Below are 26,010 nucleotides of genomic sequence, written 5' to 3'. Positions count from 1 at the left end.
CATGGCCTGCATTAGGCTGCACTAGCGACAGCTGCCAACGCCGCGGTTGCAACGTCGTGATCCTGCTGCAGCCCTTCGTTCTTGAAGTCGTGGCGACCTTGGCGAGCAAGGAGGACTTTCGCGCGATCGTCGCGGATGATGCTGAGATACTCTTCGATGGGACCCGTGAACGCCGCTCGGAGGTGAAGCTGGCCCATGATGTTGGCTTGGTTGTACACGTTGAGGACCACTGTGCGGGGTGCAGCGAGGCTTGTTCGCTCTTCGAACGAGAGCTTATCCGGCTTCAAGAGGTCGTCGAGCCGAAGTGTGACTTTGCCAACATATGTGTCCCACATGATGTTGACCTTGCGGACGGCGAACTCGACGGTCTTGGCGAGCGGTTGGACGTTCTCGAGCGTCGTTAGCCATTCCCAGCGCAAAACGCTGTTGGTCTCGGGCACGCACGGCGTCTTCACCACCTCGTCGAAGCGCATCTGGCTGTACCCTTGGAAATCGAAAATGTTCGTGTTGATGGCAAAGTTGGTGCCCTTGATGATCGCCAACGTGAGACCGATGATTGGAAGGTTCGCGGAGCCGAGCGCTTGGAGATGACGAGGAACGTCTTGCTCGTTTTGCATCTCCAGGAGGCGCCGCACCACTTCGGGGGCCGTCGGGCGCTGGGCGGCGTCCCACTTGATGCAGTCTTGCACGAGCTCCGCGTAGGCTTTGGGCACCGACATGTCCTCGAAGTAGCCCGAGAGGAGCTCTTCGGCTGTCTTTGGGTTTCGCAAAAGCGCTGTGACGTGACCGTCATCGATTGGATTGCGTCGTCTCAAGACGTGGGTGAACGGAAGGTCGCGCGTGAGGAGCGAGATGAGGACAAGGCCGAACGAGAAGATGTCGATCGCGTCCGTGTACTTGATCTTGCCGTCCTGAAGTGTCTCGGGGGCCCCCCAGCGCGCTTCTGTGACGCCGTTGGTGTCGAATCCCGTCGTCGACGTCTTGGCCTTGAGACCGACAAAGACCTTGACGCCGCCGCGGTGCGGAATGTAGATGTTTCTCCACGAGAGATCGCGGTGCATGACGCCGACCTTGTGGACATCGACGAGCGCCTTGCCGACCTCGAGCGCAATCGCAAGAGTGTTCTGCATCGTGAGCTTCTTGGCGGGGTCACTCAAGAATGTCTGCAGGTCGCAGCCGACAAAGTACTCGACGTACGCGATCGGGTTGGCGCTGAAGAGATCGCAGGCGCCTACGAGCTGCAGAATACGACCGTCCCCGCCATTGAGCCTACGAATCAAAACAAACGCTATCAATGCCTCGTTCCCAGAGGAGATATACCGCATACGCTTGCATGATTGCGATCGACTTGCGGAAACGCTCCAAGTCTTCGCGCTTGCGGTAACCTTCCTTGAGCTGGATACGAAGCACGTGTTCGCCATCCGCGAGGAGTCCGACGCGCAGCAGCGCAAAAGGATACGCCTCCCGTTTGAGCGCGTCCTTGCCACCCAATTGTACAAAGCCGGCGTCGTCATAGACCTTGACGCTCTTCAAGCGCTGCTCCAGCAGGTCCGCTTCGCGCTTGGCTTCGAGTTGCTCTTGCTTGCGACGCAGCTGATCTTCTTTTTGCTGCTCGAGCTGGCGGCGCATCTCGTGTTCGCGTCTGGCTGCATCCGCAGCCAGCGCATTTTCGGACGCGGCAATAAAGTCGTTGGTGAGGTTGTTGATCTTGGTCTCGTTCGCCCGCACGACGCTCTCCATCTCGCGATGCATGGCGGCATTCGCACGCTTGAGCTCGTCGATCTCGTTTCGCAAGGAGTCGTTCTCGACGCGAAGCATCTCGGTCTCACTGCGTGGGGTCGGGTCTTGGAAAATTTCGTTGCTCAGCGCGGCGCCCATGACGATGGAAAATGAAAAGTGCCAAATGATTCGTTTGCTTTCCTGTACGTTGTTGATAGATACGTTGGGATCCAAGTTGATCGTTTGGAGAGCACTTCAGTCGCTTCTGGGTGAGGCAGCTGACCATAATCACGGTACGCTTATCAGCAGTGGCCTTGGCCTCGCTCTGCATTCAGTCAAGAAGGGGTCGTCCTCGTCGACTTCTTTTCGTCTACCGTTCTTGGTTGAACACCAGGTAGATGCGGGCTCAGAGAGAGCCCCACTTTCGTTTGCATTCATTTATCAAACGAGTCATGTTGAACATCCTAACCGCGGCGTGGATCCCTTGCGCGCGCAAAAAAGTTCAACATAATTGGCAGTCGTGCCGGTGGCTTGGCCCACTATCGACAATCCTGTGCAAACCGAGTTCAGCTATCACCAGTGTCCGACAGCTGGGGCAGGCGAGAGGACAGAGTGGCCACTTGACTCTTGGGCTTGTGCTCGGACCAAGTGCATTCGATGGCGCTACAATCTACTCATGCACTACAAGCCCACAAGAAGCGCTGTAGCGAGGTCCATATGGCTCGCTTCCAGGAGTAGAGTGTTGACACTCGCACTCAGAGTATCAACTCTCACTCTCCCAAGCACAAAGAAACGGTCCAATCAAGTGGTTTCGATCCGGAAAAGTATCAAGTGACAGAATGTTTGTCGAATCCTGGGATGTCCAACAGCCCCGTGCAGTCCGACTGAATTGCTTCTGAACGCTCCTTGCCGTAGCGATCATTTCTCAAATTGCACTTCGATGTTCAGCACGTGGTGGACTCCCGGTCCCGATCCCAGGGTGGACGAGGACACGCCAATGCCACTGCAGATCCACAAGGCCATCGTCGAGCAGCTCAAGCGCGAGCATGAAAGGGCGATGAAGAAGCTCCGAGAATCGCACAAAGCCGAGATCGAACGCATGACGGCCAAGTACACGACCGAGACCAAAGACGCTGCCGCCATGGCGCTCGAAGAGTCGCAGCGCCGGCTAAAACTTGAGGCGACGGTGCGCGAGCACGAAGCTGCGCTTCTCACGCGGCGCCTCGAAGACATCCACGAGATCAGCGACGTGGGCTTCCAGGCCTTCGAGGGCAACCTCGGCTTTGACACCAAGGCGTTCCCGAATACGTCGCTTCTCGCCGGGCGGCTCGCCGACGGTACACTCGTGCTTCGTGTCCAGCTCACCGAGGCAGCGCGGCAGCTCGCGGACAGCGTCGATCGCTTCCGGCAGTCGATCGCCATCATGCAAGCGTACGTCTCGTCTTATATTTCTTATTGTACTCATGCTCCAAACCTCTCGTAGGCTCAACGGGACGGACGACCATTTGCTGCGGCTCATTGGCGGCTGCGACCTCAACACGAACAACCCGATCGCATACATCGAGTACTTTCCCGGCGCGGACCTAGAGTCGTATTTGCAGGACCATCCTCATTTGTCGGAGCGCGAGATGCTGCGAATTGCCTTGCAGGTGGCGACGGCGCTGGCCGCAGTACACAAGAAGGCGATGCTGCACCGCGACCTCAACTGGTCGCGCGTCTTCGTCGCCCTCGATGGCCGTGTCAAGGTCTTTGTTGGCCTGAAAGCGCGCGAGCGACCGACGGGCAATGTGACCAACGGCGTCTCGGCCGAGCGCTGGGGTGCGCCCGAGACTCTCCACGCGGCCGGGGTGTACTCGGACAAGATCGACATCTTCTCGCTCGGGCTGCTCATCATGACGCTCGTGACCAAGGACGTCCCGTTCTCGCACATCAAAAAGTCGCGCAAAGACGAACCGATCGACGATGATATGCTGCGCCGCCGCCTCGAAAACAAAGCCGACGCGACGCCGATGCTCACGCAGCCGTTTGGCGACGTGTCACCGGCGTATACGACATTGGTGCACGCGTGCATTGCGTATGACCCAACCCGCCGTCCGAGTGCGTCCGAGGTCGCACGGCGTCTCCAAGAGCAGCTCGACGAGCTCGACGAGACGGAAGCCAACGTACCGAAAAACGTCACGACGGTCCGCCCCGTCGTGGGCATCGACGTGGTCGTCAAGCGCGCGACCGGGCTCGCTTCAACCTCCAAGATGTACTGCACCGTCAGTATCGCCGATGCGATGTTCGAGCCACTTCCGACGGGTCGCGCCTCGTGCGCCAATGGCATTTGCACGTGGCAGCAGACGCTGTCGTTCGCCAACGTCCAGCCGCTCGAAGGCACATTGCAGTTCACGCTCTGGTCAGTGGGCACCCTTTTCAGCGCCGACTCGATCACATGTGTGGCCTCGGTCATGCTCGAGGAACTCCTGCACTTTGCCGGCACGACGACGAGCCTCCAGGCGCCGCGCTTGACCAGCCTCGACCTCTTCTCGGAAGGCGACCGCCTTGGGTCGCTCGAAATTGAAGTCTCGTTTACGAGTGAGATTCGCAAGTACCTCGCGCTCTACGTCGAGGAAAAGTCCAAGCTCATTAGCTACTACGCGACGCGGCAGACCAACTACTGCGCCGACTATGTGCGGCGACGCGACCTCGCGGCCGTCGTGCTCGGTGTCCAATCGCCCTGAGATCATTTCGGTATCTAGATGAAGGTGTAGATTGAGACGGCCGATTGTTCTGATGTTCACTAGTGTCTTATACTGCATGCGCAGCGACGCGATGTACGGGCCTCTCGCGGTGGCGGTGTTGCGTCCGCTCGAAATGGAGCAAATCGTATGGGGCGAGTACTTGCCGACTCTTTCGATGGCGCGATTCCTCGGAGTGGTTTCATTGCAAGCTTCTCCAGTAGCAAGGCCATCAACTTTCTGTGGTAGCTACATGCAGTCTCGGCAAAAAGCTGCGGTCACGGACCCTTGGCTTGGTAACTTCATGCAAAGGTCATCAGCGCCACGAACGAAGGTGCTGCGTTGCGACCGCGCGACAAGCCTGTTTCGAGCATCGTGGTGCTGGCTCGTGTTGACGGAACCCACTTGCTCGCACTCGCGAGGTCCCGCCTCGACGCTTGGATGACGTGCAATTGCAGCAAGGTCAGTCGTGCGCTCAAGAGAAGCGACTGGCCGGAGAAGACGCTTTCGCCACGTCATCGTCGGCGACAGAAGTCGGCGCAGTGATATTCGAATCGCCGTTGGGTGCAGAGTGTGCACGATTGTGAACTCTGGCTCGCAGCGCTGGCTCGCGGAAGGAGCGTCATGGCCCACGGCGCCACGAGATGTATCATACCTCTAGTTGAACGAGTCAAACAGCTCGATGAGCCTCCCCGCTCCGCCGCAAGACGACTTGACCTCGCGCAGTGATCGCTGGGCTTGGCATTCTATCACGCTTTTCGAAGGCACGACGGCGCCTGGCACAGCCGGGATCGATCGATGGGTCCGACCACTCGAACCAATGTGTTTGAGAACCAGATCGTGGTGTTTTCTACGACAATGTGTGCACAAGAGATGGTCGCGAGCCGAAAGTGGCGTGAAATTAGCGTCGGCGATGATAGTTTCGACTGCGACACGCCTCCTAAGTCACCCAAATCCTGCACTGTATCAACTGCGAGCCAATTGCAGGCGATCGTGGCAAGCGTCTGGCAGTCGTCAATTCCAAATTTCCATGGGCAACATCTTCAGCTCCGCCCGCGTCGCCGAACTCGAGAAGGAGGTCGCCGAGCTCAAGGAGCAGGTCGGTACGCTCCAGAAAGAGGCCACGACACTCAAGGATGCCCACAACGTGGACCTCGAGGCGCTTCGCACGCACAAGGCCGAGCTCGAGCGCGTCAAGGCCGAGCTCGAGCTGCTCAAGAGCGACAAGAACGCGGCCGACGAGCTCGCGACGGCCAACGCACTCAAGGCCGCCGAGCAGCGCGCGCAGCTCGAACAAAAGGTGCGCGAGCTCGAAGCGACGATCCTCGAGCGCCGCTTGAACGACGTGCGCCACGTCGATGACGGCAGCTTTGTGCGCATGAAGGGCAACCTCGGGTTCGACTCGCAGGCCTTTCCGTTCACGAACCTCATCGCGGGCCACCTCGCCGACGGCACGCTTGTGCTCCGCGTGCAGCTGCGCGATGAATACCTCCGTGTGCCCGCCGACATTCAGCGCTTCAAGCAGTCGATCGCGATCATGCAAACGTACGTCCTGCTGCATAGACCGTGCGTGACAAGCCATGCATCTGTAGGCTCAATGGCGCGGACGACCATTTGCTGCGCCTCGTCGGCGGCTGCGACCTCGAGACGGACAACCCAATTGCGTTCCTCGAGTACTTTCCCGGCACGGACCTCCAGACGTTTGTGCGGCAGAACGAAGAGCTTTCTTGGCACAAGAAGCTCGACATTGCGCACCAGATCGCGACGGCGTTGGTTGCAGTGCACAACAAGGCGATGCTGCACCGCGATCTCAACTGGTCGCGCGTCTTCATCGCCTCCGATGGCCGCATCAAGGTCTTTGTCGGTCTCAACGCGCGCGACCGCCCGGCGGGCCACCCGGCCAACGGCGTCACGGACGACCGCTGGGGCGCGCCCGAGACGCTTCACGGCACGTACACGGACAAGAGCGACATCTTTTCGCTTGGCCTCATTTTGATCTCGCTCATCACGCGCGATTTGCCGTTCACGTACCTCACGACGCAGCGCAACTACCCGATCGACGACGACCTCCTCAAAGAGCGTCTCAAGAGCACGGTCGACGGCTACTTGACGCTCACGGCGCCGTTTGGCGAAGCACCCCCGGCCTTTATGATTTTTGCCCTGTCGTGCATCTCGTTTGCGCCGGCCAAGCGCCCGACCGCGTCCGAAGCCGTGCGCCGCCTCGAGGAGCAGCTCCAAGAGATGGCCGAGAAGGAGGCCAACGTGACGCCCGTGAGCACGGCGCGCCCCGTCGTCGCCATCGACCTGACGCTCTCGAAAGCGTCCGGGCTCTCGTCGACCTCGTCGACCTTGTACTGCACGGTGGCCCTCGACGATGCGAGCCGGACTGCGCTCGACACGACGCCGGTCAAGAGCGAGGGCGGCGTGTACTGCTGGCCGACGCCGCTGACGTTCAGCGACGTCAAGCCGCTCGAATCGATGCTCGACTTTACGCTCATGGCCAAGGGCATGTTCTCGGACTCCAAGGTCGGCAAGGCATCGATGCGATTGGAGGATCTGCTCAGCGTCGACGACGACGACGCGACCGAGACGCCGAGCCTCGACGCGCCACGCACGGCGACGGTGGATCTCTTCTCGAGCGGCGAGCGCAAGGGATCGCTCGAGGTGTCGGTGACGTTCAGCGCCGACCTCCGGTCGTACCTCGCACTGTACGTCGAAGAGAAGACGAAGCTCATCAGCTTCTACGCAGGCAAAAACGCCAACCACAACAGCGACTACCAGCGGAAACGCGACATGGCTGCCGTGCTCCTTGCGACCTCGCATCCCTAACCGCATTGTATCAACTTGATACTACCCTTTGCATTTCTGTCCTGTGGTGTAGTGCTTCTGCGGGATGGAGCATAGCGTAGTTGTGTGAGGCAGCACACTCGGCGTTACGAGCGACAAGTACGAGTCTCCAGAGTCATTGGATGCAACCAAGGCAAATTGCTCTGGCGGAAGGCAAGAGTCCGACGCTAACCCTAAGACGTCAACACAGATGGACCGAATCCGACCAGCCGTCCACACCAGAGCATGTGTGCTCACTGTTATCCTATACTGCCATTGCATAGTCTACGCAGGGGAGTATTGATATCCCTTGGTCTTCGTGTACTTCCTTCGTGTTCAGGTCATCGTTCCCAGTCGTGGGGGCAGGCGAAGGGCATTCGTCGCTTGTATTGGCCAAAAATATGTGTATATTGACCAATCCATGGCGAGATGCGTCACCACCAGATTGCAATCGGAGATTTGACGCAGCGCCGACGCCAAATCAAGGTTGAAAATGAAATCGTTCGTACGTTGCAGGTGGATAGAGAGTGCTTTTGTGAGTACGAAATGCCGTGTTGCGTCGCCGTTGGTGGCGTAGAGCTTGAGGAATCGCAGTTTAAAATTTCGAAATTGCCGGCCAAACCGAGGACCGTACAGATTCGGGTACGGTGTGGTGGTCTCGAATTGCATTGAGTGACAAAACTTGTTGATGCATCTGCTCAGTATCGGTTGATCCTCCAAGCAACGACACATATTTTGTTAGTTTCAATTTCCGACATTCGCTGTACTCACTCACGACTGCACGGCGACTCTCAAGGAATATCCAAATAATGCATTTTATGTTAAGCGCTTATGTGGACACTGGTGTGATCTTGACGACGCGCTTGCCTTTGGCGTGCTTCTCGTGGGCTTCGACAATGGCCGCGACGCCGTCGGACAGGTCGTACTCCTTTTCAATGTAGGGCGTCACGAGTCCTTGGTCAACGAGTTGCGCGAGGTCCGTCAGCAGCGCATGGGACGGTGCCGAGAAGCAAAGCCGCAGCGACTGCGACGCAATCGCTTTGGACGCGAGAAGGCACATCGTGCGCGAGAAGAATGTTGCGGGGTCCCCGCCCACGGACAAGTACGTACCGCGGGGCACCAAGAGGCGCCGAAAGTCGCGCATCGAGCGGTTGCCCATGACGTCAAAGATTGCGTCGTAGAGCGTTGTCGATTTCGTGACAAAGTCGTCGGTGGTGTAGTCGATGACGTCATCCGCACCGAGCTCGCGCACCATGGCTACGTTGCCCGTGCTGCACACCGCCGTCACATGACCTCCCAGCGCCTTTGCGATCTGCACGGCAAAGGTGCCGACGCCACCGGACGCACCGTTGATGAGGATACGCTGGCCGGCCTGGAGCTGGAGCCCATCGCGAAGTCCAAGAAACGCTGTTTGGCCCGAGATCGGCATGGCCGCGGCTTGGGCGAACGAGAGACGCTTGGGCTTGAGGGCCATCGCGCTGTCGGCGGGGACACACACGTACTCGGCGAACGCGCCGGCGCCTGTCGTGAAGTTGACCTCGCCGTACACTTCGTCGCCAACCTTGTACGTGGTGACGCCATCGCCGAGCGCTTCGATCGTGCCAGCAAAATCGGCGCCAAGCACCGAGTCGGCGCGGGGGCGGAAGAGGCCACCGAGAGCTAAGCGCACGGGGAATGGCGTACCGGCGAGGAGGATCTTGTCGGCCGCGTTGAGCCCAAAGGCACCGATTTTGACGAGGACGTGGCCAGGCTGGAGCGATGGCACCGCGATCTCCTTGAGGCTGAGGACCGACGAGGCGGCGCCGTATGCGCTGTAGACAAGTGCGCGCATCGTAGTCGGAGGAGCAGTCATGCTGTGGGTGAAAGATCGCAAATTTGGAAATGACCATTTGCAGGACGGTCTTTTTAGCAGCCAATCACAGTGCGTGGTGAGAACCACTTTGACCCAAGTAATCGCGGGTTTGGATTGGCTGCTGACCTTCTGCCATGTTCAACGTGTTAAATTCGGCGTCCTTCGCGCGTCGAAGGCCACAATGTTCCCAAGAGCGTTGGTGCTTTGACCACACTCTGCAGAATGGATCTGCTTGAGCTCTGAACCAGTAGCAAATCCACAGGTTCAAGTGTTTGTCGGAGTGCGATGTCGACGAGTGCTGTTGGCGAGAGGTGTAAGTGCAATGCCCTTAGAGGCATATGCCGAAACTTATAAAATCACACTAAAACAGGTATCGCACAACACTATTCACGTTGGTATCCGCATGGCAGCGCCGGTCGCATCGCTCGGGAGCTGCCGCTTGCTGAGCTTCCATGAGGAGATGGTACGAGGCGACGAGGCGATGGTCGATGATGCTCATGCGCGCATTCAGAACCCTAGCAAGCGCAAGACCATGGAAGACGCGATCCGCGTCGTCGACGGCTTCCTCCACACGCCCCAGAACGGCTTCTTTGCGGTCTTCGATGGCCATGGCGGTCGGCGATTCCACGTGACATCGTAGAAGCTGAGCCTGCACGTAGGTCGAGGCGTCTCAGCCTTCTTGCAAGATCGATTGCACAAGACGCTTGAGGCTGAGGCCGCAAGAAAGGACGGCGCGACCATGGACGAGCTCCTTGAACGGTACGTCCTTACCACGTACGCCGCCTCCATGACGCCGCGTGCCATTAGGGCCTTCATCCTCTCCGATATGGACTGCTGCCTCGAAGACTTCTCGGAGAACGCAGGGTCCACAGCCGCTGTCGCCGTGATTGTGCAGGAAGGGCCGATGCGCGTCGTGTACGCCGCCAACGCCGGCGACAGGTTGCTCGCGACTCTTGATCCATACCTCGTAACTCATACCTCATGCTGCAGTCGGACGGTCCTGTGCAAGAGCGGCCGCGCGACGCGACTCAGCCAGGTACGCGCGTCTTCCGTACCCTTCGTATCCCGACCCACTTGCAGGACCACAAGGCCGAGAACCCCGATGAGGCGGCGCGCATCGCGCAAGCCGGTGGCTTTGTCATGCAACATCGTGTCGCTGGTGTCCTCGCCGTCACGCGGTACCGCTCGACCTTGCGTCGTCGAATGCTCATGCAGGCTAGGAGCTTTGGGGATAGGAGCCTCAAGCCGTGGGTCACTGCGCAGCCCTTCATCTCTCGCACACCGTACCAACAACAAATGCTCTTCCCAATGAGTCGACGATGGTGCTATGTAGGCTAGACGAGGACGTTGAGTTTATCATTTTGGCGTGCGACGGCGTCTGGGACGAGCTCGACGACCAGGAGGCTGTCAACATTGTGTTGTCGCTCGAGCCGCTCAACCGACCGCAAGCCGCCAAGTTCCTCGTCGACGCTGCGCTCGAGCAAGGTAGCTGCGACAACATCTCTGCCGTCGTTGTCTTCCTCAAGTAATCACTCGCGTTCGTCGCATCATCTCTTGGTCCATCATCATGAGCCGAGGAAAAATTGCAAGCGGAGGCTTGTCGTCGCGGTGGCCTCCTGGAAGCTTCGCGATCATGCACCTCGCGGCTGCATCTCGTCGGCTTCAGAGGGCCTTGTCGGCTTCAGAGGTCCTTGTCGGCTTCAGAGGTCCTTGTCGGCTTGCAGAGGACGAGTTGGAGGAAGGTACCCACATCTACTTGGCCAAAAAAATGCGGCAAGAACGCGGTACTTCAAGGTAATACAATACCAGCACTCAATTACGAATAGTATTCCCAAGTGTAGCGTGAATAATAAAATACATTCGATGCCCGGTTTGCGATATTAATAGCGACCGACATTGCACTGTCAGCAGCTTGCTCCGAATGACAACGACGGACGCGCCGACCGCGACGACGCCGGAAGACGCCTCGACGGCGCCCCATGACGCACCGACGGGCGCACCGGCGGCGAGCCCACCGGTCGCGGGCCTCCAAGCCGAGACGTCGACCGCCGAGCAGGCGGCGCTGACCCTCCTCGAAAAGTCGGCGCCGCTGCACATCCGCTTCTTCCACAACAGGATGATGATTGACGCGCTCTTGAAGCTGCCATTGACGATCGCGCCCGTGGACCCGGCAAAGGGCACGCAGTGCGTCCACCTCGAGCTTTGGCTCCGCGACAAGTTTGCCATTCCGGAAGGCAACAGCGTGTTTGCGATCGTGCCGGCGCTGGAAGCGTACTCGCCGCCCTTGCCGCTCGTGCTCCTCAACACGGTCGCGCACCGCATGCTGGAAGAGCTTCAGGACGGGCAAGAGATGCCGATCTTGGATTACGCGCTCGTCGTGCGCCCGCTCGTGTCGCTCTCGCAGCCGATCCCGCCGGCGACCGAGCAATCGTCACCCTTCTTCCCGATCAATGGCCTCGCACTAAGCCGTCGCGACAACTCGGTCGAGCAGCAGCACGCGCAGCTCGACTTTGTCGACAAGATGCGCGCCTTTGGTTTCGCCCGCATCGAGGTGACGCCCGAGCAAGCCGGCATTCCGGTCGAAGCCTTCCGCGCTGTCCGACAATGGCTCCGCGACCAGGTACCACCAACGCTGTCGACCAACCACATAGCACAACGGGTCGTTAGCTTGTGCTGCCGCCAGAACAGCGCTGGTCGGAGCGCGTCGATGCCACCGACTACATTCCGAGCGACGAAATGGAGAAGCCGCGGTCGCCCTTCCAGTCGCTCATGTGCTGGTCCAAGGTGGGTTGCTATTGACACGACTAGCGTGGTCTTGACGCCTTGGTGCTGTAGCCTGTCAGAGACGAACCAACGTCGCTTGTCTCCAAGGGCCGGTACGTGGGCTTCAACGGCGACACGACGCGCGAGTACCTCCAGATGCGCCGCCCGCTCGCCGCGAGTGGCACGGTCTGGCCGCGACCGTACTTTGTCGACGCCAAGCAGGAAGACTTTGCCGCGCAAATGCTCTCGCTGCTCAACCTCCTCGATAATATCGGCCGCGACTGCATGGAGGCAGTGTGCAACATCCTCAACATTGACCGACACTGGATGTTCCACGAGCTCCTCGACTCGGACGCGCCGCCGCCCGCTTCGGACGCGGACGTGACGACGACCGACCTCACATGTCGGTATGGCGCGTCCGTCCTGCGCATCTACAACTACAAGAACAAGAAGGGCGAGTTCGTAGACCCGAACCGCCTCGACATCAACATGTCGTGTGGCTCGGTGCGTCTTCATCTTTTGACTTCCTAGGACGTCATATCCGTGTTGCTCGTTGTAGCATGCCGATCTGGGTCTGGTCACGGTCTCGCCGTGCGCGACCATTCCCGGCCTCCAGATGTGGAATCTGGAACGCATGCTCTGGACGGACGTCGAGGCAGATGCGGAAGTGATTCACTTCTCCGTCTTTGCGGGGGAGACTCTCGCGTACATCACCAACGGTCTCATCTCGGCGCCGCTGCACCGCGTGCCGGCCACGGTTGTCGACGACGAGCTCGAACGGCGCATGTCGATGCCGTACTTTCTCCGCGCGACGCCGCACTCGATCCTAAACCCGTCCCGACCCAAGGGCACCCCGGCGCTCACGACCCGGGATTTCATGGAAGACGTCGTGTTCAAGAAGCGTCCGTGGCGCCGCGACTCGTGCGCGACGCCCGACTACTAATCGACGAGCTAAGAACACCTTAAACTACCGTCATGCTTGGCGTGCGCTCGCGCACACACAACACAGAGTCGAGGTTGGCAGCTTCGCCGCGCTTGTGCAGAATCTCGGCGAGCCTACACAGGGCAGTGTCCATGAGGATAACATACGCTTCATAGTCCGAGACGCACGCGAGGAGCGGGTTGAAGGGCTTGACAATGCCGTTGGGTGGGAGTTGCTTGAGGCAGAGTTTGCGGCAGGGCAGCCACCGATCCGTCATTACGTCCAGCGGCGTCCCGAGCTTGTTGGCCGCTTTCTTGGTCAAGCCCGAGAGAATTCGGCTCGAGATCGAGTTGGACACAATGTCGTGTGGAAATGCGAGCCCGTTGCTCTCGAGGACGTTGCCGTCGAGGACGGTGAAGACGAGCCGGATCGGCGGGAGCCCGCGGTCGTTCTGGCCGCACACGACATAGTCCTCACCGTTGCGCGTGAGCGTCCGGAGCGTCTGTCGCCACACGCCTGTCGTCGCATCTACCCAGCATATGGTCGTCAGCCGAGACCATCCAGCCGCCGAACAAGTCGCGGAACCATAGTTGGCGAGCCGGGCAAACTTGGCGCGGTGCGTATCGAGAAAGAGACGCGAATCGCGCTCGCCGTACCGGTCGCGGTTCAAGACCGGTTTCGACCACGCGCCGTAGAGCTCGACCTTGTGCTCCATGGGGCGCGCGCCCGCGCGCTTCTGCTTCCAGAGGTACTCGAACGTGTTGTCGCCGTGCAGCGTGAGCGTAAAGCTCATCGAGACGATATCGTCGTCGTTCATGAGGAAGGCCGCGACTTGCGCGAGCTCTCGGTCCAAGCGCTTGTCATCGTCCACGATCGGCGCCGACGGTGGTTCCTTTGGCAATGCCTCGGCGGTTGCCTCCTACGCCATGCGATGAAGACGAAACTGAAGGGCGCTCCAGACGCACGGGCGTCGCAGCCGGCTGGTCGCGCAAAACAGCGATGGACGCGGGCGCGGGCGCGTCAGGGACAATGCTGGCCGGTGCCTCAACGTTTGCATCTCCGTCAGCAGCTGGCGGTGGCTCGGACACCGCCTCGGTAGCCGGCGCGAGCGTTTCCGTCGGCGGCGCATCGACGGGCGGCGACGCCTCGGCCTTGTCCGCGTGCCACTGGTAGACGCCGGGAAGGAAGATGTAGCCTTTGCCGGCGCCGTTGGTCCAGTTGATCTTGGTGTCGGCGAGGCGCACGAGCTCTTCGATCGACGCCTCGATCGTGCCCTTGAGCGCTTGAATGTCGGTGGGCATCTTGGCTTTGAGCGAGGAATATATGTATATTTAGAAGACAGATTTGGCTGATGAGTGACACGGCTCGGTCGTACGAGCACGATGGCAATGGCTCGGGCAGCTTTGAGGACGACGACGATGCTGAGATCGCCGACATTTTGTGCCAAGCCAGCCTCATCTCGGCGCACGCCAAGAAGGACCAACCGATGACAGCGTCGATGCCGGACTCGCCACCTGCGATCACAGCAGACACAGCAGCGCTACTGGTCACAACGGTGCAGAACGCTGCCGCCAAGACAGCACCACTACCGCCGAGCTCGTTCACACCACCGACGCCGAGCTCCTCCAAGCCACCGACACCGAGCTCGTCGTCTGCGTCGCTGCGGGGTCGACAGAGCGAAAACATTCAGACGATTAGCCGGGCCAAGAACCGTGTGCATACCAAAGTGGCGTCAATCACAGCCGCCAAGCAGGCCCGCAGTGGTGCCAAACTCCCGACGACGGCGGTGCCAACGCCGGTTGCCGTTGACGCTGCAACATACACGGCCCGTCTGCTGCCCAAGGTGATGCTACGTCGCCTAGTGCCGCATATGTACTGCGTGAATAGGAGACTATCCACGCCTTGTCCAAGCCCAAGACCAGCTCCACGCAGCGTGCGTTTGCGTCCGACGAAGACGCGCGGCAGTGTCGGTTCCAGCCCAAGAAGACGCGGTCGCAGCTGGCGGCGATGAAGAACCCGGCGTGCGGCTACGATTTTGTCAACCATTTTGACGACGAGGACAAGGCCGACGACTTTATCGCGCGCATGGAGGCCGCCGAGCACAACCGGCAAAAGGTATGACAATTTTTGTACAATTTATTTCAGGTCGAAACATGAGCTGTAGCGGCTCCAGTCCACACGGGGCGAAGAAGAGTACAGCTTGCGCCAAGTACATGACAAGGTCGTTTGCAATAGTCTATCGACGTTGTATTAGAACAAGAAGCAGTGCCCGCGCTGTGGCATGACGCAGTCGTACGCCGAGTTTCGCGACAAGAAGAAGCGCTGCACGTTCTGCGGCGTCCTCTTTGCCTTGCCCAAGGTGCCAACAACGGAGTCTAGTGTCGAGAAATCGGATGTGCGGATGCTAGGCGTGGGGCGACATTGGGACGGACTTTCTCGAGCGGATGGAGCTCAGTGTCGACGAGAAGAAGCGGCGTCACGAGGCCATTCGCGCGCACGTCGTCGCCCTCGAAACGCAATCGAATCGCGTACCCAAGTCGGCCAAGCAGCGCTACTACGAGCGGGCGATCGAGGCCAACACGTCGCACCGGGCGGTGCCGTCCACGCGCATAGCGTTTGCTGAGGAACCCTAACCCGCAACAAACCCTAACCCTGAACATGATAACGACGAGGAACTGCGCGGTTGTAGTACCGTGAAGCAACGACTACTTTCATTCAGATACTACGTGCTTGTTTGCTCGAGTTGACGAGATGCTCGTGTGAGGCGGTGTCCAGTGGGTCAATACTGGGTCATGTAAGGGTCTATCCGGCCTCTGGTTAGCATTCTGGTCAGCGCTGGTTCGTGAGCGCACCACGTTCGCCTTCCACGCCAAACTGCACTGGCGCCAGACTGTAGATAGCGAGTCGCAGAACAATGGTAGCCAGACACAGGCAGGTGCTACGCCAACGACCGTCTTTTCCGTCCTTTGCACAGTATTGTCATGTCAACGGAGTCACTACGTTGTGCATATATTTGCGCTGGTTTACGGACTCGCACTCAGCTCGACTTCGAGGGCGTCCCAGAGCACGTTAAAGTCGACCGTGACGGGGTCCGTCACGTCCGGGAGCACGCTCATGCCCGTGCTCTCATAGTAGCGCCAAAAGTCAAAGCCGCGCATGACCTGGCCCATCTCGCGCAAGATGAGCCGACGCATGCCTTCCTGGTCCGGACTTAGCGCCGGTGCGCCGAGGCCGTCGGGCGACCGCCCGGCCATGTGCAGCTGCGAGTAATGGCCGTAAAGCATGTTGTGCTGGAGGCGGTACGACGTCAGGTACACGATCGCTGCCAGCTTGTAGCTCACGGCCATGAGCCGGCGGTTGCCTGCCAGCTTGAAGAGTCCGATTGTGCTTTCGATGAGCGCTGCCGTTTGCGCGATCGTCGACGTCGAGTCTTTGCCCCACTTGGCGGCTTTGACTTGGTCGTTGGTCATCTTGGAGATGGCCTTGAGGTCCGAGAAGAGCAGCGCCTGGCGTAAAAACTTGATGCTGGCGCGAAGGTACTCGACGCCCGTGGCCGACTTGTCTGTCTTGCGGTCGCCCGAGTGCTTGAGGCTCACGCCTTCTTTTCGCAGCTCGTCCATCTCCTTGAGAATGCGCGCCGTGTCGGCCACGTCGGCACTTGACGCGATCAGGAATTGCCCGGCCGTCCGGGCCTTCTTGGCCGGTGGCGCTTCGGCGACCGGGGCTGGCCGCTTTGCGATTGGGTCCGACTTTGGCACAGGCACGGGCTTGGGCGGGAGCTTGGCGACCTCCTTGGGTGGCGGTGTCACGGTCGTCGGTGCGGGTTTGACCGGCGAGCTCGGCGCCTCCTTCTTCTTGGCGCTACTTCGCTTCTCGGACTCCGCCTTCTTCTTCTTCTCCTTCTTTTCCTTGCGTTCTTTCTTGGGTTTTTCCGTTGTCGGGACGGCCACGGGCTTGACCACGGGCAGCTCGACGGGCTTGGCGACCTCGGGTGGTGCGTCTGCGATCACGACGCGCTCGACGTCGTTAGCCGCCAGCGCGGCCCGAAACGCGACGTGCCCCGCGTCGTCGAGGTCAGTTTTCGTCTTGGACCGCACGAGGAGGAGACAGCCGCGCACGTAGGCCGCCATGTTTCTGTAGTACGCATTGGGTGGCCGCACGCGCTTGCGGGCGCGGGCGCCAAGGATAATGTACTGTGGCTCTTTTTCCGGGACCGCGGCCGAGGACGCTTCGTCTTCGCTGTCGCTTGAGTCGCTACTGCTGACAGACGCGTAGTCGTCCGAGTCTTCGCTCGAGGCCGAGCCCTCGGTACTGGCGGCCGGGACGGGAAATCGCAGCTGCTTGCCTCGCGGCTGCGTTGCAGGCTCGGAATCGTTCTCGGGCTCGGACACGTCGCTGTCGTCGGAGGCTATCATCGTGCGCATAAGGTCGAGTGGCATGATGGGAAGCGCGTGTACCTTGGCGATGGGCCGCCGCCTCTTCCTTGCTCGACGCATGCAGACGCTTCTGTGCAATGTAGTTCTGGGCCATGCTGGTCTCGGCAAGTCGGGGTTCGATGCTTCGACTTGGCGGCAAAGAGATGCAAGCAGGCGCTGTCGGCGTCCGCGATCCGTCCACCGGCGCCGGTGGTTTTGTGCGACTGCAAAAAATACACGGCGCTCGCGAATTTAATTACCCGAGAACGACCCATTTTAATTCCTGGTGGCGACGTGAAATAATAATAAAATGCAGCGAGTGGCCGATGACGCCGCAAGGTATCCGGACACGGAAATAGCGACGTCGGCCAAGATGGCGGCGGCCGACGCGCCGACGGCCTCGCCGCCACCGACCGATCGACCAAGGAATCCCATTGCCCTCGCCGATTGCTAGTAGTGCGATGTACATTGCAGCATAGTACATGCCCGGTGGCGACGGCGTCCGGCCACAAGAAGGACGTAGCAATAGCAGCGAGTGGTCAGTCGAGCTGTATGGTGCAACGTGTTGTGCGTCATGTTACTGCTACGTGAGGCGAGCATACTGCTACGTGAGGCGAGCATGGTCTGGCTGAACGGCAAGGTCCATCGGAGCGACTTTGACAGCTTTAGACGGGCGGGGCAAGTGTCTTTTTGGCCTGCGCGTCCATTTGACTGTACACGCAGCATCGCATGAGCAATCTGGTAGAGTGGTGATGCAACGTACTTGGCGCGGTCCCGCGTTGCGCTCACGAGCCGCTGGCCTGCTCCGTCACTAGGGCCCAAGCTTGCTGGTGCTGTCCGACTCTTGAGTCTGTCTGAATACGACGTGTCGCGCGGTGGTGGCAGCGGTGGGCCGCCGGGCAGGGCGCTCGGTAGTTTTGCCCGGCTCGCTACTGCATCGGCACTTGGCATCGGCACCGGCGGTCGCTTCCACGGAGCCGCCTTCTTGGGTTTTGGAACTGGCTTCTCATGGGGTGGCACTCGCGCACCGTCCACCAGCGGCGGCAACACGATCGCTGGTAGATGAACCTCTGGGGTGGCAGCAACCAGAGCACCGTCGTCGTTGTCGTGGCACTCCTCCAGAGTCGTCTGCAACTCAACTTGGTTCTCCGCAGGTAGCGCTCTCGTGGGCGAGTCTACATGCTCGACGATGGGATCGGCGGTGGGTTGCTTGTCATCGATGGGTGGCTACCACCGATGCATGAAGGTGAGTTGAGATATCATGATGTCCTAATGTCCTACCACGTCCTCGGAAGGCGACTCGTCTTTTGGCTTTTGGGACGAAATGCCCTTGGCGACACGCTCCATCTCGCCCTTGTGATGCTTGTAGCGCTCGAGGCCTTGCTGTCGCAGCTCCATCTCCTTACTACGTTCACGCAGTAGGGCAAAGGACTGAGAGCGTACTGGTCGCACCGCTCGAGCTCCGACTTGTGCTTCTCCATTGCCTTCAAGCGCCGACGCGTCTCTTTTCGAAGCTGGTCGGCGCGCCGCTTGAGCTCGTCTTGCGCCTCCTCGTCTTCCTGCTGGTGTCGCACTTTCTCTTCCAGTTCTTTGGCGGCCTGCTGCACTTTGAGATCTTCCTCGCGTCGCCGCTGCTCCTTGGCGCTACAGGATGGATGCTACGACAGTATTCGATGTACAAAGTGTCTACCGAAGCAAACGCTCCTTGGTTTGCTGCTGGAACTTGTCCAAGTCGGGGATATGGGTCTCTTTTTCAGGCTTGGGCTCGGCCGGCTCTTCGTGCTGCGCTTGCTGCCGTCGGTGGCGCGCGCGCTCCTTGGCCTTGCGCCGGTCGTTTTTCAGCCGCTTCTCCCGCTCTTCGAGGGTCTCGTAAAACTCAGAGACGCAGTCCGCCTCCGTCTGTTGCTGCTTCTCGGCCTCCTTTAGCTTCTCGCGCTGCTTGGCGGCGACGCGTGCCGCCGCGCGCTCCTGGGCGTACTTGCGTGCGAGCTCTTGGGCGGCCTTTTGGTCAGGATCGTCAACGACGGGGGCTTCCGGCGCCTCCTTCTTCGCCTTGGGTTTGTGCGGCTTGACAGTCTTGGGCGACCGTGGTGAGCTCTTGGCAGGTTTGACACTACGCGACACCACGTTGAGATCGTGCCTCAACTCGGTGCCGGAGGCATTACGGAGGACGGGATGGCGTCTCTCGCTGGGGCTCCTTGGGCTTCTTGACGGCCTTTTTCTTGTCCCTTCTACACCACGCAGGTGCGACCGACGAGTCGGCTGCAATAGAAACGTACTTGACTTCGTCCTGGTTGCTAGCAGCCGCCTTTTTGGGCTTGGCCTTGGTGGTCTTGGCTTGGGGGGGCGCCGTCTCCAGCTCTTCGTTATCCGACTCCTCGAGGATCGGGGGCGGTGGAATCTTGCTAAATAGGGTGCTAAAATCGGGCAAGTTCGTGGCGGCCTGGACAAGGAGGCGAGCGCGCTGCAGCAGCTCCAACCCATCGTCGTCGTTCTCGGGTGCACCGTCGTCTTGGTTCATTGTCGGTTTCTGGGGGGCATTCTTGACAGCATGTTGAAGTTACATGTCAAGTGCAACGTACCCGTTTTTGTCAATACTGCACTTTTTGTCCGTCATATACCGTGTTCTGACAACGATCCTCAAAGAGCATCAACGATGGCCGCCGCACGCCGCCTCATCAACCTCGTGAGCGACACGGTCACGCAGCCCTGCGCGCGCATGCGCCAGGCGATGGCCAATGCGATCGTCGGCGACGATGTGCATGGCACGGACCCGACGGTGCTCAAGCTCCAGGAAGCTGCCGCGGACCTCCTCGGCAAGCCACGTGCGCTCTTTGTGCCATCGTACGACGCTGCTGCAATGGCCTCGATATCTCATCGCGCCGTGTGTAGCGGTACGATGAGCAACCTCATCGCTGTCGGCGCGCACTGCCAGCGTGGCGACGAAGTCATCTTGGGCAAGAAGTCGCATATCTTTACGTACGAAGGCGCGGGCGTGAGCGGTACCGTCGATCTACGGTCGCCAGCCTCATGACGCGTGCATAGCCTACTTGGGCGTCGGCATGAACACGGTGCCGACGCAAGCGAATGGCAACCTCTTGGCCGCAGACATTGAGAGCGCGATTCGAGACGACGACCCGCACTACCCACGGTGAGCTCCGCTACCTCTTTCGACGCTCATGGCATGATGCCAGGACGACGCTGGTCGCTGTCGAGAATACCCACAACACGTGTGGCGGGCGCGTCGTTCCGACCGAGTCCATCAATGACATTGCGGCCGTTTGCGCACGCCACAACCTCAAGATGCACATGGATGGTAGCCAGATGCCTGCCCTCTTCCCTCTCGAACCCTGCCGCATCCTAGGTGCGCGCCTCGCCAATGCCAGCGTCGCGCTGCAGTCGCCGCTGCGGGACCTCGTGGCGTCGGTGGACTCAATTTCGCTGTGTCTGAGCAAGGGGCTTGGTGCGCCTGTCGGATCGATCCTTGCCGGCGACGACGAGCTCATGCACAAGGTGGGGCTCCGGTGTACCGTTCTCTCTCATTTGCGAGATGACGTAGGCGATGCGGCTGCGCAAGTCGCTGGGCGGCGGCATGCGCCAGTCGGGCGTCCTCGCGGCGGCGGGCTTGGTGGCCCTCGAGCACAACATTGAGCGTCTTGCGGTGGACCATGCGAACGCCAAGGTGCTCGCCCAAGGCCTCGTACGTGCAGCCATGACGATGACGCAGGCTATGACGCGCTGACGTAGGCGACCATTCCCGGCATCGTCGTCGACGTCGCCAACGTCGAGACCAACATGGTGTACTTTACATTGGACGCGCACGCGCTTGCGAATGACGTTTTCCTCGGCCGGATGAAGGAGCTCGGCGTTCTCCTCGGCGGTAGCGTATTTAATGGCTTGGAAACCGATCCAAGGCGTCTTCTCTAGGTGGCTATGGCAAGGCGCACAACCAAATTCGCGCCGTGACGCACCTGGACGTGACGGCCGACGACATTCATGCCGTGCTGCAGGCCGCCAACACCGTCCTTTCCACGCAAACCTAAGTCGCCTTTATGGTGGCACCGTTGTGGAGGACCCTGATGAGAGTCTTGGGTCTCTCTCCGCTGCGTGGGCGAGTAGCTCACCATGAATGCTCGACTAAGCGTTCAAGAGACTATCGTTTAAGTCACTCGGAACGAGTAGACATGATTGTTTTAGTACAAAAAGTGTAGTTGAGGTCGTTGCAACTCGGAGGAGCCATCCCAGCGATCGAGAACGGGGACCGCAGTCACGCCTCTGCGACCACCGGAGCTGGATCAAGCTTCTCGAGAGCCAGCTTTTGTCGTTGGCACATGGCTTTTGTTGCCGGCAGGCGTTCTGTACACAGTTTGCCAGTCGACATGTGGTCCACACAAAAGAGCGTAGAAACGCAGAATTACGATCCGCCACACTGAAATGACAATCTGGTACACGCGACAGACTACAACGAGACGCGGTCCAGATTGTGGTTCTTGGAGCGCTTGGCGTCGTCTCGCAAGTGGGCTCTGATTTTTTTTTCGCGCGTTATGCGGTCGCGAAGGTCTTGTCGGCGGTAGTCGTCCTGCAGCGCCTGCGTCTCGAGCGCTTCTCGAATCTCATCGCGTTGCTCGATGCGCGCCTTTTGCCGCTCGACGAACGCAAAGCTGCGCTTCGTTTGCTCCGACTCGCGCAACGTCGCCAGCTTGTGCTTGGTGTCGGCTGCGAGCAGCACGGGGAGCGTGGACTGCGTCGCGCGCACGTCGTCGCGGTCGTCTTGGGCCTGGAGCCGCGTCAGGCGCACGGTCTGCTGCCCAAACCGTTGGGCGAATCCTCGCAGCGCCTTCTTGCGTGTCGAGAGGGCGGCTTGCACCGCTCGGTTCTGCTGTTGCAAGAGAAGCCGCTGTTGCTGCTCGTACGCATTGCGCTGGAGCGCCGCGTCGACCGCCACTTTTTGCGCTGCGATCGCTGCCGCCCGCTCGCAATGGCCGATGCGCTCGTCAATCGCACGCGCCTCGGCCGCCCGCTCGGTGAGCCGCATGCGGTGAAGCGTTTGGTTGGCCCGTTCTTGGTCGCGCCGGTGCAGTGCGACCGCGCCCTCCACCGCCCGCATTTTGGCTTGGAGCTTCTCGTGCCGATTCCGCGCGGCGACTTCGGTGACCATTGGTGGCGGCGGCCGCGGCGTGTGCTGCAAAGCGACCTGCAACTGCTTCTCTTGCAGCTCTTCGATGGCGACGCTTCGGAGCGCAGCCTCGGCGTACGCTGTCTCGAGCCGAATGCCTTGCGCCTGCTGCTCCTTGAGTTCTTGAAGGTCCCGCGGTGGGTGCGCGCTCATGTAGACGTTTGCGGGGACCACGTCGGGTGCGAGTGTCGACAGACTGGCTGTATCGTTGTCACCGTCGTCCTCGGCGGGTGTCGGTGGTACAGGTGGTGGCTGGACGAGCAAGAGGTCCAGGAGAGGTTGGTCACTCAAGCCCGCAAGCCGTGCCAAGTGCGATGTTGGACACCGGCGTCGGTCGCGGTTCGTCGCGACCGATGATGGCTTTGGCTCGCGATAGAAGGTCCCCCAACGTGACGGCAGAGCGAGGCGGAGCGCCTGCCAATGGCTGGAAAAGACATGGCCGGTTCGCAAACGAGTCTAGAGGAATTTGGTCATCAAATCACAATTGGTCTGCGGCTGCGTACCGGCTTGTCGAGCCAGAGGTACCGCAGCATCGAGTACGTAAAGAGACGCGCGTACGTCTGCGTGCGCGCGTCGTACGTCTTGAGGAGCAGCAAGACGGCGCGGTGCCGGGCTTCTTGAACCGAGCCAAACTCGAGCTTGACCAAGGGCACGCCGCACATGTTGCCCCAGGCCATGGGCACAGTGTCGGCCTCTGCGTGGTTCCACAGCGCGTGGCTGTCGGCGACGACATCGAGACACGTTTGGAAGCGGCCAAAGAGTGGGTCGCACGAGCTCAGGGGCGGCTTTGGGAATACGTCGTTGGCAGGCGCCTCGTGGACTCCAATCGAGAAGAGATGGCTGGCCTACACGAGCCATATTGGATAGTTGGATATCGATCTTTGGATACATATCGATCTATCCATTGTGGTCCTACCTGGTCGTGCGAGGTATATTTTTCTTCGCGCCCGACAATCTCATGGAAGGGTGTGCTCGGCATCCAGACGGGAAACCCGACGCGGACAAGGCCGTTGTCGACAAGGAACGTGTTGAGGTATTGCAACTGCTCGTCTTCCGGCAGCCGCGACAAGCTCTCTTCGAGCGTGATGGGCAAGTGCAGCGCCTTGTGCGTAAACTTGAACCGCCAGTGGTGCGACGTCCGCGCCGGCAACGACGACATGACCATCTCGAGCATCCTCGGGGTGCGCAGAAGCGTGAGCACACGCTCCTCGACGTACAGCACGTTCGAGTCGATGGCCGCGACGGTGCGAAGACACTGTGTCCATTGTGTGAGCCCCCGGTAAAGGTACAGCGTGTTGCGCCACCACCTACAGCTCGCTTCAGGCACGTTGCGATGACATGATGTCGCTACCGCTGTAGACAGAGTGTCGCACGGGCTTGCAGAAACACTGCGTCAAACTGGGTACGCTGGCGCGTGCTGTACGACCGGTAGACGCTCTGGATGCGCGTAGCCGCGGCCAGTCGGCGGACGTCGTCGTGCGAGTAGAGGCGCAAGACGACGTCGTCGTAGCAGTGCGAGTGCCGGAGCAAGTGCAGCATGCGCCAGTACATGGCAAACGACGTGGGCACAAAGCTCAGGAGCGTCTCATACGTTGTTGGTGGCGGCAGAGCGCGCCGCGTCGGCGTCACATGCTTTGGTTGTCTACGCGGTATTCGACGACAATATGTACATTGTTGCTGCGTACTGGACACCGCGGGCTCGAATTCGGATACTTCGCTTTCGTGTCTGGCCCTTCTACGATAGAAAAATGCGTCGATCGACAGGCGCGTTTACTTCATGGTACCAGTCGCGAGGCGCGGGCTTGGAGCGTCGACCGCAGTGTGGCGTCCACGAGCCGAATTCGCTGGGCCACCTCGTGGCGGAGGGCGGCCAGGTGCTGTCTTTGCAGCGGCGTGGTCTTTCGCGGCCGCAGTGTTGCCAGCTGCTCGGCGTCCTCGCGCAAGAGACGCAGCTGGCTTGCAAGCAGCACGGTGTCGTCGCACTTGGTCAGCACGCAGGCGCTGTGCGCCAAGGAACGAGGGCGGCGCAGCTGCGCAAAGACTTGGTGAAAATGATAGCCCGACGGTCGAAGCACACGGGGGCCGGTGGCAACGACGCGGTTGGTAAGCGCGCGCACGGGTACGCCCAGTGCCTAGACACCATACATCCTTTTCCATTGCCGACAAAGTGTACGTAGTGCTCGCGGTGGGCCGCAATCTTGGCGACGGCTAGGACCAGAGGCAGCGACGCCGGCGTGCACACGATCGCCAACGTCCACGGCGACGTGAGGAGCCGCGCGCGCATGGCTTGGATCTCGGCGACCGCTGCGCACAGAAAATGCTTGATGCGCAGCGCGGCCTTGTTGCGGAGGTAGATGCGCCGTCGGCGCAGCCAGACCGACATGATTTTGGGAATGGCGCGTAGCTTTTGCTTTTGCAGCGTCGAGACCAACAGATCGTCGTCCCCGTGGTCGGCGACCACGAGACAGAGTTGTCTCTACATGCAATGGGTCAAGCCCCGTGTCCTTAGCACCGGCATTGGCTACCATGAGGTAGCAACGAAAGGCCCAGCCGCGAAAGAGCCGCTGGATGCGGCGGACAGCGGCGAGCATGCTTCGAAACGTGCCGAGGCCGTATTTGCGCGCTCGGTACCCGCGGTAGACGCGCTGTAGGATCAAGACGGGACTATTCAAGGTCGCAGAGACATGGTAGGTTGAAGCGACCGGACCTGTTGCGCTCACACTGCCGGTGGAGCGACGAGAGCGTCTTGCAGAGGGCAATTCGCACCGTGACATCGACGGCTAGAGGCGTGGCCTCCCATGGCGTCCAGAGCGTGCACCGCATCGACGCGTGCAGTGCGCTAAAGCGCGGCCCAAACTCTAGTCGTCAGCAATAGTTAGTGATCGCCTAGGATTCACATCCTCGTTTTACGGGCTTGCTGGATGCGCTCTTCGTCAGTCACCACGTAGGCATCGAGGGCGCGCAAGAATGAAAGCTAAGCGAGCAATAAGACACTAAGACCTCTGGACGAGACGGCTACGCGGTTGACGATGACGGTCCGAGACGCCTCGAGGAGCGCGATCGGGTTGCCCGCGAGGCGCAAAAGCTCGAGGCTCGTCGCTGCTTCCAAGCCGGCGACGTCGCGCCACTTGGCAATGTAGTTGTCCGAGACGTCGAGCACCGAGAGCAGTGAGAATGCAGCCCAGAATGAACCGCCTGGCAGCGATGTGAGCACGTTGGAGGCAAGGTTGAGGACGCGGAGCGTCTTGGCGCACACAAGAAGCGCGTCGATCGCGCCAATGACGTTGTGCTGCAGGTATAAAGCGACGAGGTGCCGAGGCGAGGTTGACGTAAAAACCTCGTCAATGGACGAGACGTTTTGGCCGTGCAGCTGCAAGACATAAAGCTTCACGGGCCCTTCCGGCGTCGACTCCCGATCGCGGAGCACAGTGAGGTACGCGTCATCGCTAGGCCGGCTCGCTTCAACGTCGGACGTGGCCAAAAGTGCTGTCGTCGCGACGCCCGAGAGCGGCCGTGTTGCGTCGAGCTCACTCGGTAGCATCCCGTGGAAAGGTCGTGCGCCGTTTCAACCGTATCTTGTCCTATCTATCTATCTATCTATCTATCTATCTATCTAT

At 60.1% G+C, this 26,010-nt stretch overlaps 12 protein-coding genes across 13 annotated transcripts; 6 read left to right on the top strand and 6 right to left on the bottom strand.

The window, feature by feature from the left end:
• Window positions 1–11: 11 nt before the first annotated feature.
• Window positions 12–1,878, bottom strand: SDRG_07702 (TKL protein kinase; the record flags this gene model as incomplete). The annotated part of the gene is made up of 2 exons (XM_008613553.1): window positions 12–1,269; window positions 1,328–1,878. The coding sequence occupies 2 exons, from the start codon at window positions 1,876–1,878 to the stop codon at window positions 12–14; spliced, it is 1,809 nt and encodes a 602-aa protein (XP_008611775.1).
• A 735-nt stretch (window positions 1,879–2,613) lies between these two features.
• On the top strand, window positions 2,614–4,519 carry SDRG_07701 (serine/threonine protein kinase). Its single transcript, XM_008613552.1, has 2 exons — window positions 2,614–3,150; window positions 3,203–4,519. Exons 1-2 carry the CDS (start codon window positions 2,660–2,662, stop codon window positions 4,440–4,442), a joined length of 1,731 nt encoding a protein of 576 aa, XP_008611774.1. The 5' UTR covers window positions 2,614–2,659; the 3' UTR covers window positions 4,443–4,519.
• Window positions 4,520–5,434: 915 nt separating this feature from the next.
• On the top strand, window positions 5,435–7,307 carry SDRG_07700 (TKL/LISK protein kinase). The gene is made up of 2 exons (XM_008613551.1): window positions 5,435–5,984; window positions 6,032–7,307. The coding sequence occupies exons 1-2, from the start codon at window positions 5,470–5,472 to the stop codon at window positions 7,266–7,268; spliced, it is 1,752 nt and encodes a 583-aa protein (XP_008611773.1). The 5' UTR covers window positions 5,435–5,469; the 3' UTR covers window positions 7,269–7,307.
• A 744-nt stretch (window positions 7,308–8,051) lies between these two features.
• SDRG_07699 (hypothetical protein) lies at window positions 8,052–9,136 on the bottom strand. Its single transcript, XM_008613550.1, has one exon. The coding sequence runs from the start codon at window positions 9,115–9,117 to the stop codon at window positions 8,095–8,097; it is 1,023 nt and encodes a 340-aa protein (XP_008611772.1). The 5' UTR covers window positions 9,118–9,136; the 3' UTR covers window positions 8,052–8,094.
• A 371-nt stretch (window positions 9,137–9,507) lies between these two features.
• On the top strand, window positions 9,508–10,789 carry SDRG_07698 (hypothetical protein). Its single transcript, XM_008613549.1, has 8 exons — window positions 9,508–9,580; window positions 9,629–9,731; window positions 9,777–9,876; window positions 9,925–10,056; window positions 10,108–10,153; window positions 10,198–10,295; window positions 10,338–10,400; window positions 10,451–10,789. The coding sequence occupies exons 1-8, from the start codon at window positions 9,521–9,523 to the stop codon at window positions 10,644–10,646; spliced, it is 798 nt and encodes a 265-aa protein (XP_008611771.1). The 5' UTR covers window positions 9,508–9,520; the 3' UTR covers window positions 10,647–10,789.
• Window positions 10,790–11,038: 249 nt separating this feature from the next.
• SDRG_07697 (hypothetical protein) lies at window positions 11,039–12,823 on the top strand (the record flags this gene model as incomplete). Its single annotated transcript, XM_008613548.1, has 4 exons — window positions 11,039–11,737; window positions 11,785–11,901; window positions 11,953–12,384; window positions 12,440–12,823. 4 exons carry the CDS (start codon window positions 11,039–11,041, stop codon window positions 12,821–12,823), a joined length of 1,632 nt encoding a protein of 543 aa, XP_008611770.1.
• On the bottom strand, window positions 12,754–14,115 carry SDRG_07696 (hypothetical protein). The gene is made up of 4 exons (XM_008613547.1): window positions 13,768–14,115; window positions 13,388–13,721; window positions 12,991–13,330; window positions 12,754–12,936 (listed from the first exon to the last, which is right to left on the bottom strand). Exons 1-4 carry the CDS (start codon window positions 14,101–14,103, stop codon window positions 12,843–12,845), a joined length of 1,104 nt encoding a protein of 367 aa, XP_008611769.1. The 5' UTR covers window positions 14,104–14,115; the 3' UTR covers window positions 12,754–12,842.
• A 38-nt stretch (window positions 14,116–14,153) lies between these two features.
• SDRG_07695 (hypothetical protein) lies at window positions 14,154–15,435 on the top strand (the record flags this gene model as incomplete). The annotated part of the gene is made up of 5 exons (XM_008613546.1): window positions 14,154–14,645; window positions 14,690–14,917; window positions 14,967–15,011; window positions 15,057–15,161; window positions 15,211–15,435. 5 exons carry the CDS (start codon window positions 14,154–14,156, stop codon window positions 15,433–15,435), a joined length of 1,095 nt encoding a protein of 364 aa, XP_008611768.1.
• A 343-nt stretch (window positions 15,436–15,778) lies between these two features.
• Window positions 15,779–17,461, bottom strand: SDRG_07694 (hypothetical protein). The gene is made up of 2 exons (XM_008613545.1): window positions 17,260–17,461; window positions 15,779–17,210 (listed from the first exon to the last, which is right to left on the bottom strand). Exons 1-2 carry the CDS (start codon window positions 17,330–17,332, stop codon window positions 15,826–15,828), a joined length of 1,458 nt encoding a protein of 485 aa, XP_008611767.1. The 5' UTR covers window positions 17,333–17,461; the 3' UTR covers window positions 15,779–15,825.
• A 306-nt stretch (window positions 17,462–17,767) lies between these two features.
• On the bottom strand, window positions 17,768–19,738 carry SDRG_07693 (hypothetical protein; the record flags this gene model as incomplete). The annotated part of the gene is made up of 7 exons (XM_008613544.1): window positions 17,768–17,928; window positions 17,981–18,444; window positions 18,499–18,622; window positions 18,670–18,861; window positions 18,908–19,330; window positions 19,383–19,448; window positions 19,497–19,738. The coding sequence occupies 7 exons, from the start codon at window positions 19,736–19,738 to the stop codon at window positions 17,883–17,885; spliced, it is 1,557 nt and encodes a 518-aa protein (XP_008611766.1). The 3' UTR covers window positions 17,768–17,882.
• A 98-nt stretch (window positions 19,739–19,836) lies between these two features.
• SDRG_07692 (hypothetical protein) lies at window positions 19,837–21,433 on the top strand. Its single transcript, XM_008613543.1, has 8 exons — window positions 19,837–20,061; window positions 20,110–20,219; window positions 20,263–20,368; window positions 20,412–20,533; window positions 20,582–20,730; window positions 20,777–20,917; window positions 20,965–21,097; window positions 21,145–21,433. Exons 1-8 carry the CDS (start codon window positions 19,874–19,876, stop codon window positions 21,258–21,260), a joined length of 1,065 nt encoding a protein of 354 aa, XP_008611765.1. The 5' UTR covers window positions 19,837–19,873; the 3' UTR covers window positions 21,261–21,433.
• On the bottom strand, window positions 21,395–25,963 carry SDRG_07691. Of its 2 annotated transcripts, XM_008613541.1 has the most exons (11): window positions 25,413–25,963; window positions 25,304–25,367; window positions 25,101–25,251; window positions 24,919–25,057; window positions 24,567–24,869; window positions 24,178–24,525; window positions 24,079–24,128; window positions 23,745–24,035; window positions 23,310–23,700; window positions 22,897–23,238; window positions 21,395–22,849 (listed from the first exon to the last, which is right to left on the bottom strand). In XM_008613541.1, exons 1-11 carry the CDS (start codon window positions 25,932–25,934, stop codon window positions 21,677–21,679), a joined length of 3,774 nt encoding a protein of 1,257 aa, XP_008611763.1. In that variant the 5' UTR covers window positions 25,935–25,963; the 3' UTR covers window positions 21,395–21,676. The 2 variants fall into 2 exon arrangements, with proteins under 2 accessions (XP_008611763.1, XP_008611764.1); XM_008613542.1 differs by having other exon boundaries at window positions 24,919–25,251.
• Window positions 25,964–26,010: the final 47 nt, after the last annotated feature.

The sequence above is a fragment of the Saprolegnia diclina genome, assembly GCF_000281045.1.
Source record: "Saprolegnia diclina VS20 unplaced genomic scaffold supercont1.22, whole genome shotgun sequence".
Lineage (NCBI taxonomy): Eukaryota > Oomycota > Saprolegniomycetes > Saprolegniales > Saprolegniaceae > Saprolegnia > Saprolegnia diclina.
Note: the sequence above shows the minus strand (reverse complement) of the source record. Positions and strands in the feature narration are given on the sequence as shown.

Bases quoted from the DNA above. Each gene is read 5' to 3' on its own strand.
- SDRG_07699 (XM_008613550.1), bottom strand. From the start codon at position 9,117: ATGACTGCTCCTCCGACTACGATGCGCGCACTTGTCTACAGCGCATAC.
- SDRG_07700 (XM_008613551.1), top strand. From the start codon at position 5,470: ATGGGCAACATCTTCAGCTCCGCCCGCGTCGCCGAACTCGAGAAGGAG. The intron at 5,985-6,031 runs GTACGTCCTGCT...ATGCATCTGTAG, and splicing joins TCGATCGCGATCATGCAAAC to GCTCAATGGCGCGGACGACC.
- SDRG_07692 (XM_008613543.1), top strand. From the start codon at position 19,874: ATGGCCGCCGCACGCCGCCTCATCAACCTCGTGAGCGACACGGTCACG. The intron at 20,220-20,262 runs GTACCGTCGATC...ACGCGTGCATAG, and splicing joins CGAAGGCGCGGGCGTGAGCG to CCTACTTGGGCGTCGGCATG. The intron at 20,369-20,411 runs GTGAGCTCCGCT...GCATGATGCCAG, and splicing joins GACGACCCGCACTACCCACG to GACGACGCTGGTCGCTGTCG.
- SDRG_07691 (XM_008613541.1), bottom strand. From the start codon at position 25,934: ATGCTACCGAGTGAGCTCGACGCAACACGGCCGCTCTCGGGCGTCGCG. The intron at 23,701-23,744 runs GTAGCGACATCA...AGCGAGCTGTAG, and splicing joins GCGACACTCTGTCTACAGCG to GTGGTGGCGCAACACGCTGT. The intron at 22,850-22,896 runs GTACGCAGCCGC...AAATTCCTCTAG, and splicing joins ACCTCTGGCTCGACAAGCCG to ACTCGTTTGCGAACCGGCCA.
- SDRG_07698 (XM_008613549.1), top strand. From the start codon at position 9,521: ATGGCAGCGCCGGTCGCATCGCTCGGGAGCTGCCGCTTGCTGAGCTTC. The intron at 10,057-10,107 runs GTTGCTCGCGAC...CTCATGCTGCAG, and splicing joins GCCGCCAACGCCGGCGACAG to TCGGACGGTCCTGTGCAAGA. The intron at 10,401-10,450 runs GTACCAACAACA...GGTGCTATGTAG, and splicing joins CCCTTCATCTCTCGCACACC to GCTAGACGAGGACGTTGAGT.
- SDRG_07694 (XM_008613545.1), bottom strand. From the start codon at position 17,332: ATGGCCCAGAACTACATTGCACAGAAGCGTCTGCATGCGTCGAGCAAG. The intron at 17,211-17,259 runs GTACACGCGCTT...GCACGATGATAG, and splicing joins GGCGGCGGCCCATCGCCAAG to CCTCCGACGACAGCGACGTG.
- SDRG_07701 (XM_008613552.1), top strand. From the start codon at position 2,660: ATGTTCAGCACGTGGTGGACTCCCGGTCCCGATCCCAGGGTGGACGAG. The intron at 3,151-3,202 runs GTACGTCTCGTC...AACCTCTCGTAG, and splicing joins TCGATCGCCATCATGCAAGC to GCTCAACGGGACGGACGACC.
- SDRG_07696 (XM_008613547.1), bottom strand. From the start codon at position 14,103: ATGCCCACCGACATTCAAGCGCTCAAGGGCACGATCGAGGCGTCGATC. The intron at 13,722-13,767 runs GTGCGTCTGGAG...CGCATGGCGTAG, and splicing joins ACCAGCCGGCTGCGACGCCC to GAGGCAACCGCCGAGGCATT. The intron at 13,331-13,387 runs GTTCCGCGACTT...TATGCTGGGTAG, and splicing joins TGCCCGGCTCGCCAACTATG to ATGCGACGACAGGCGTGTGG.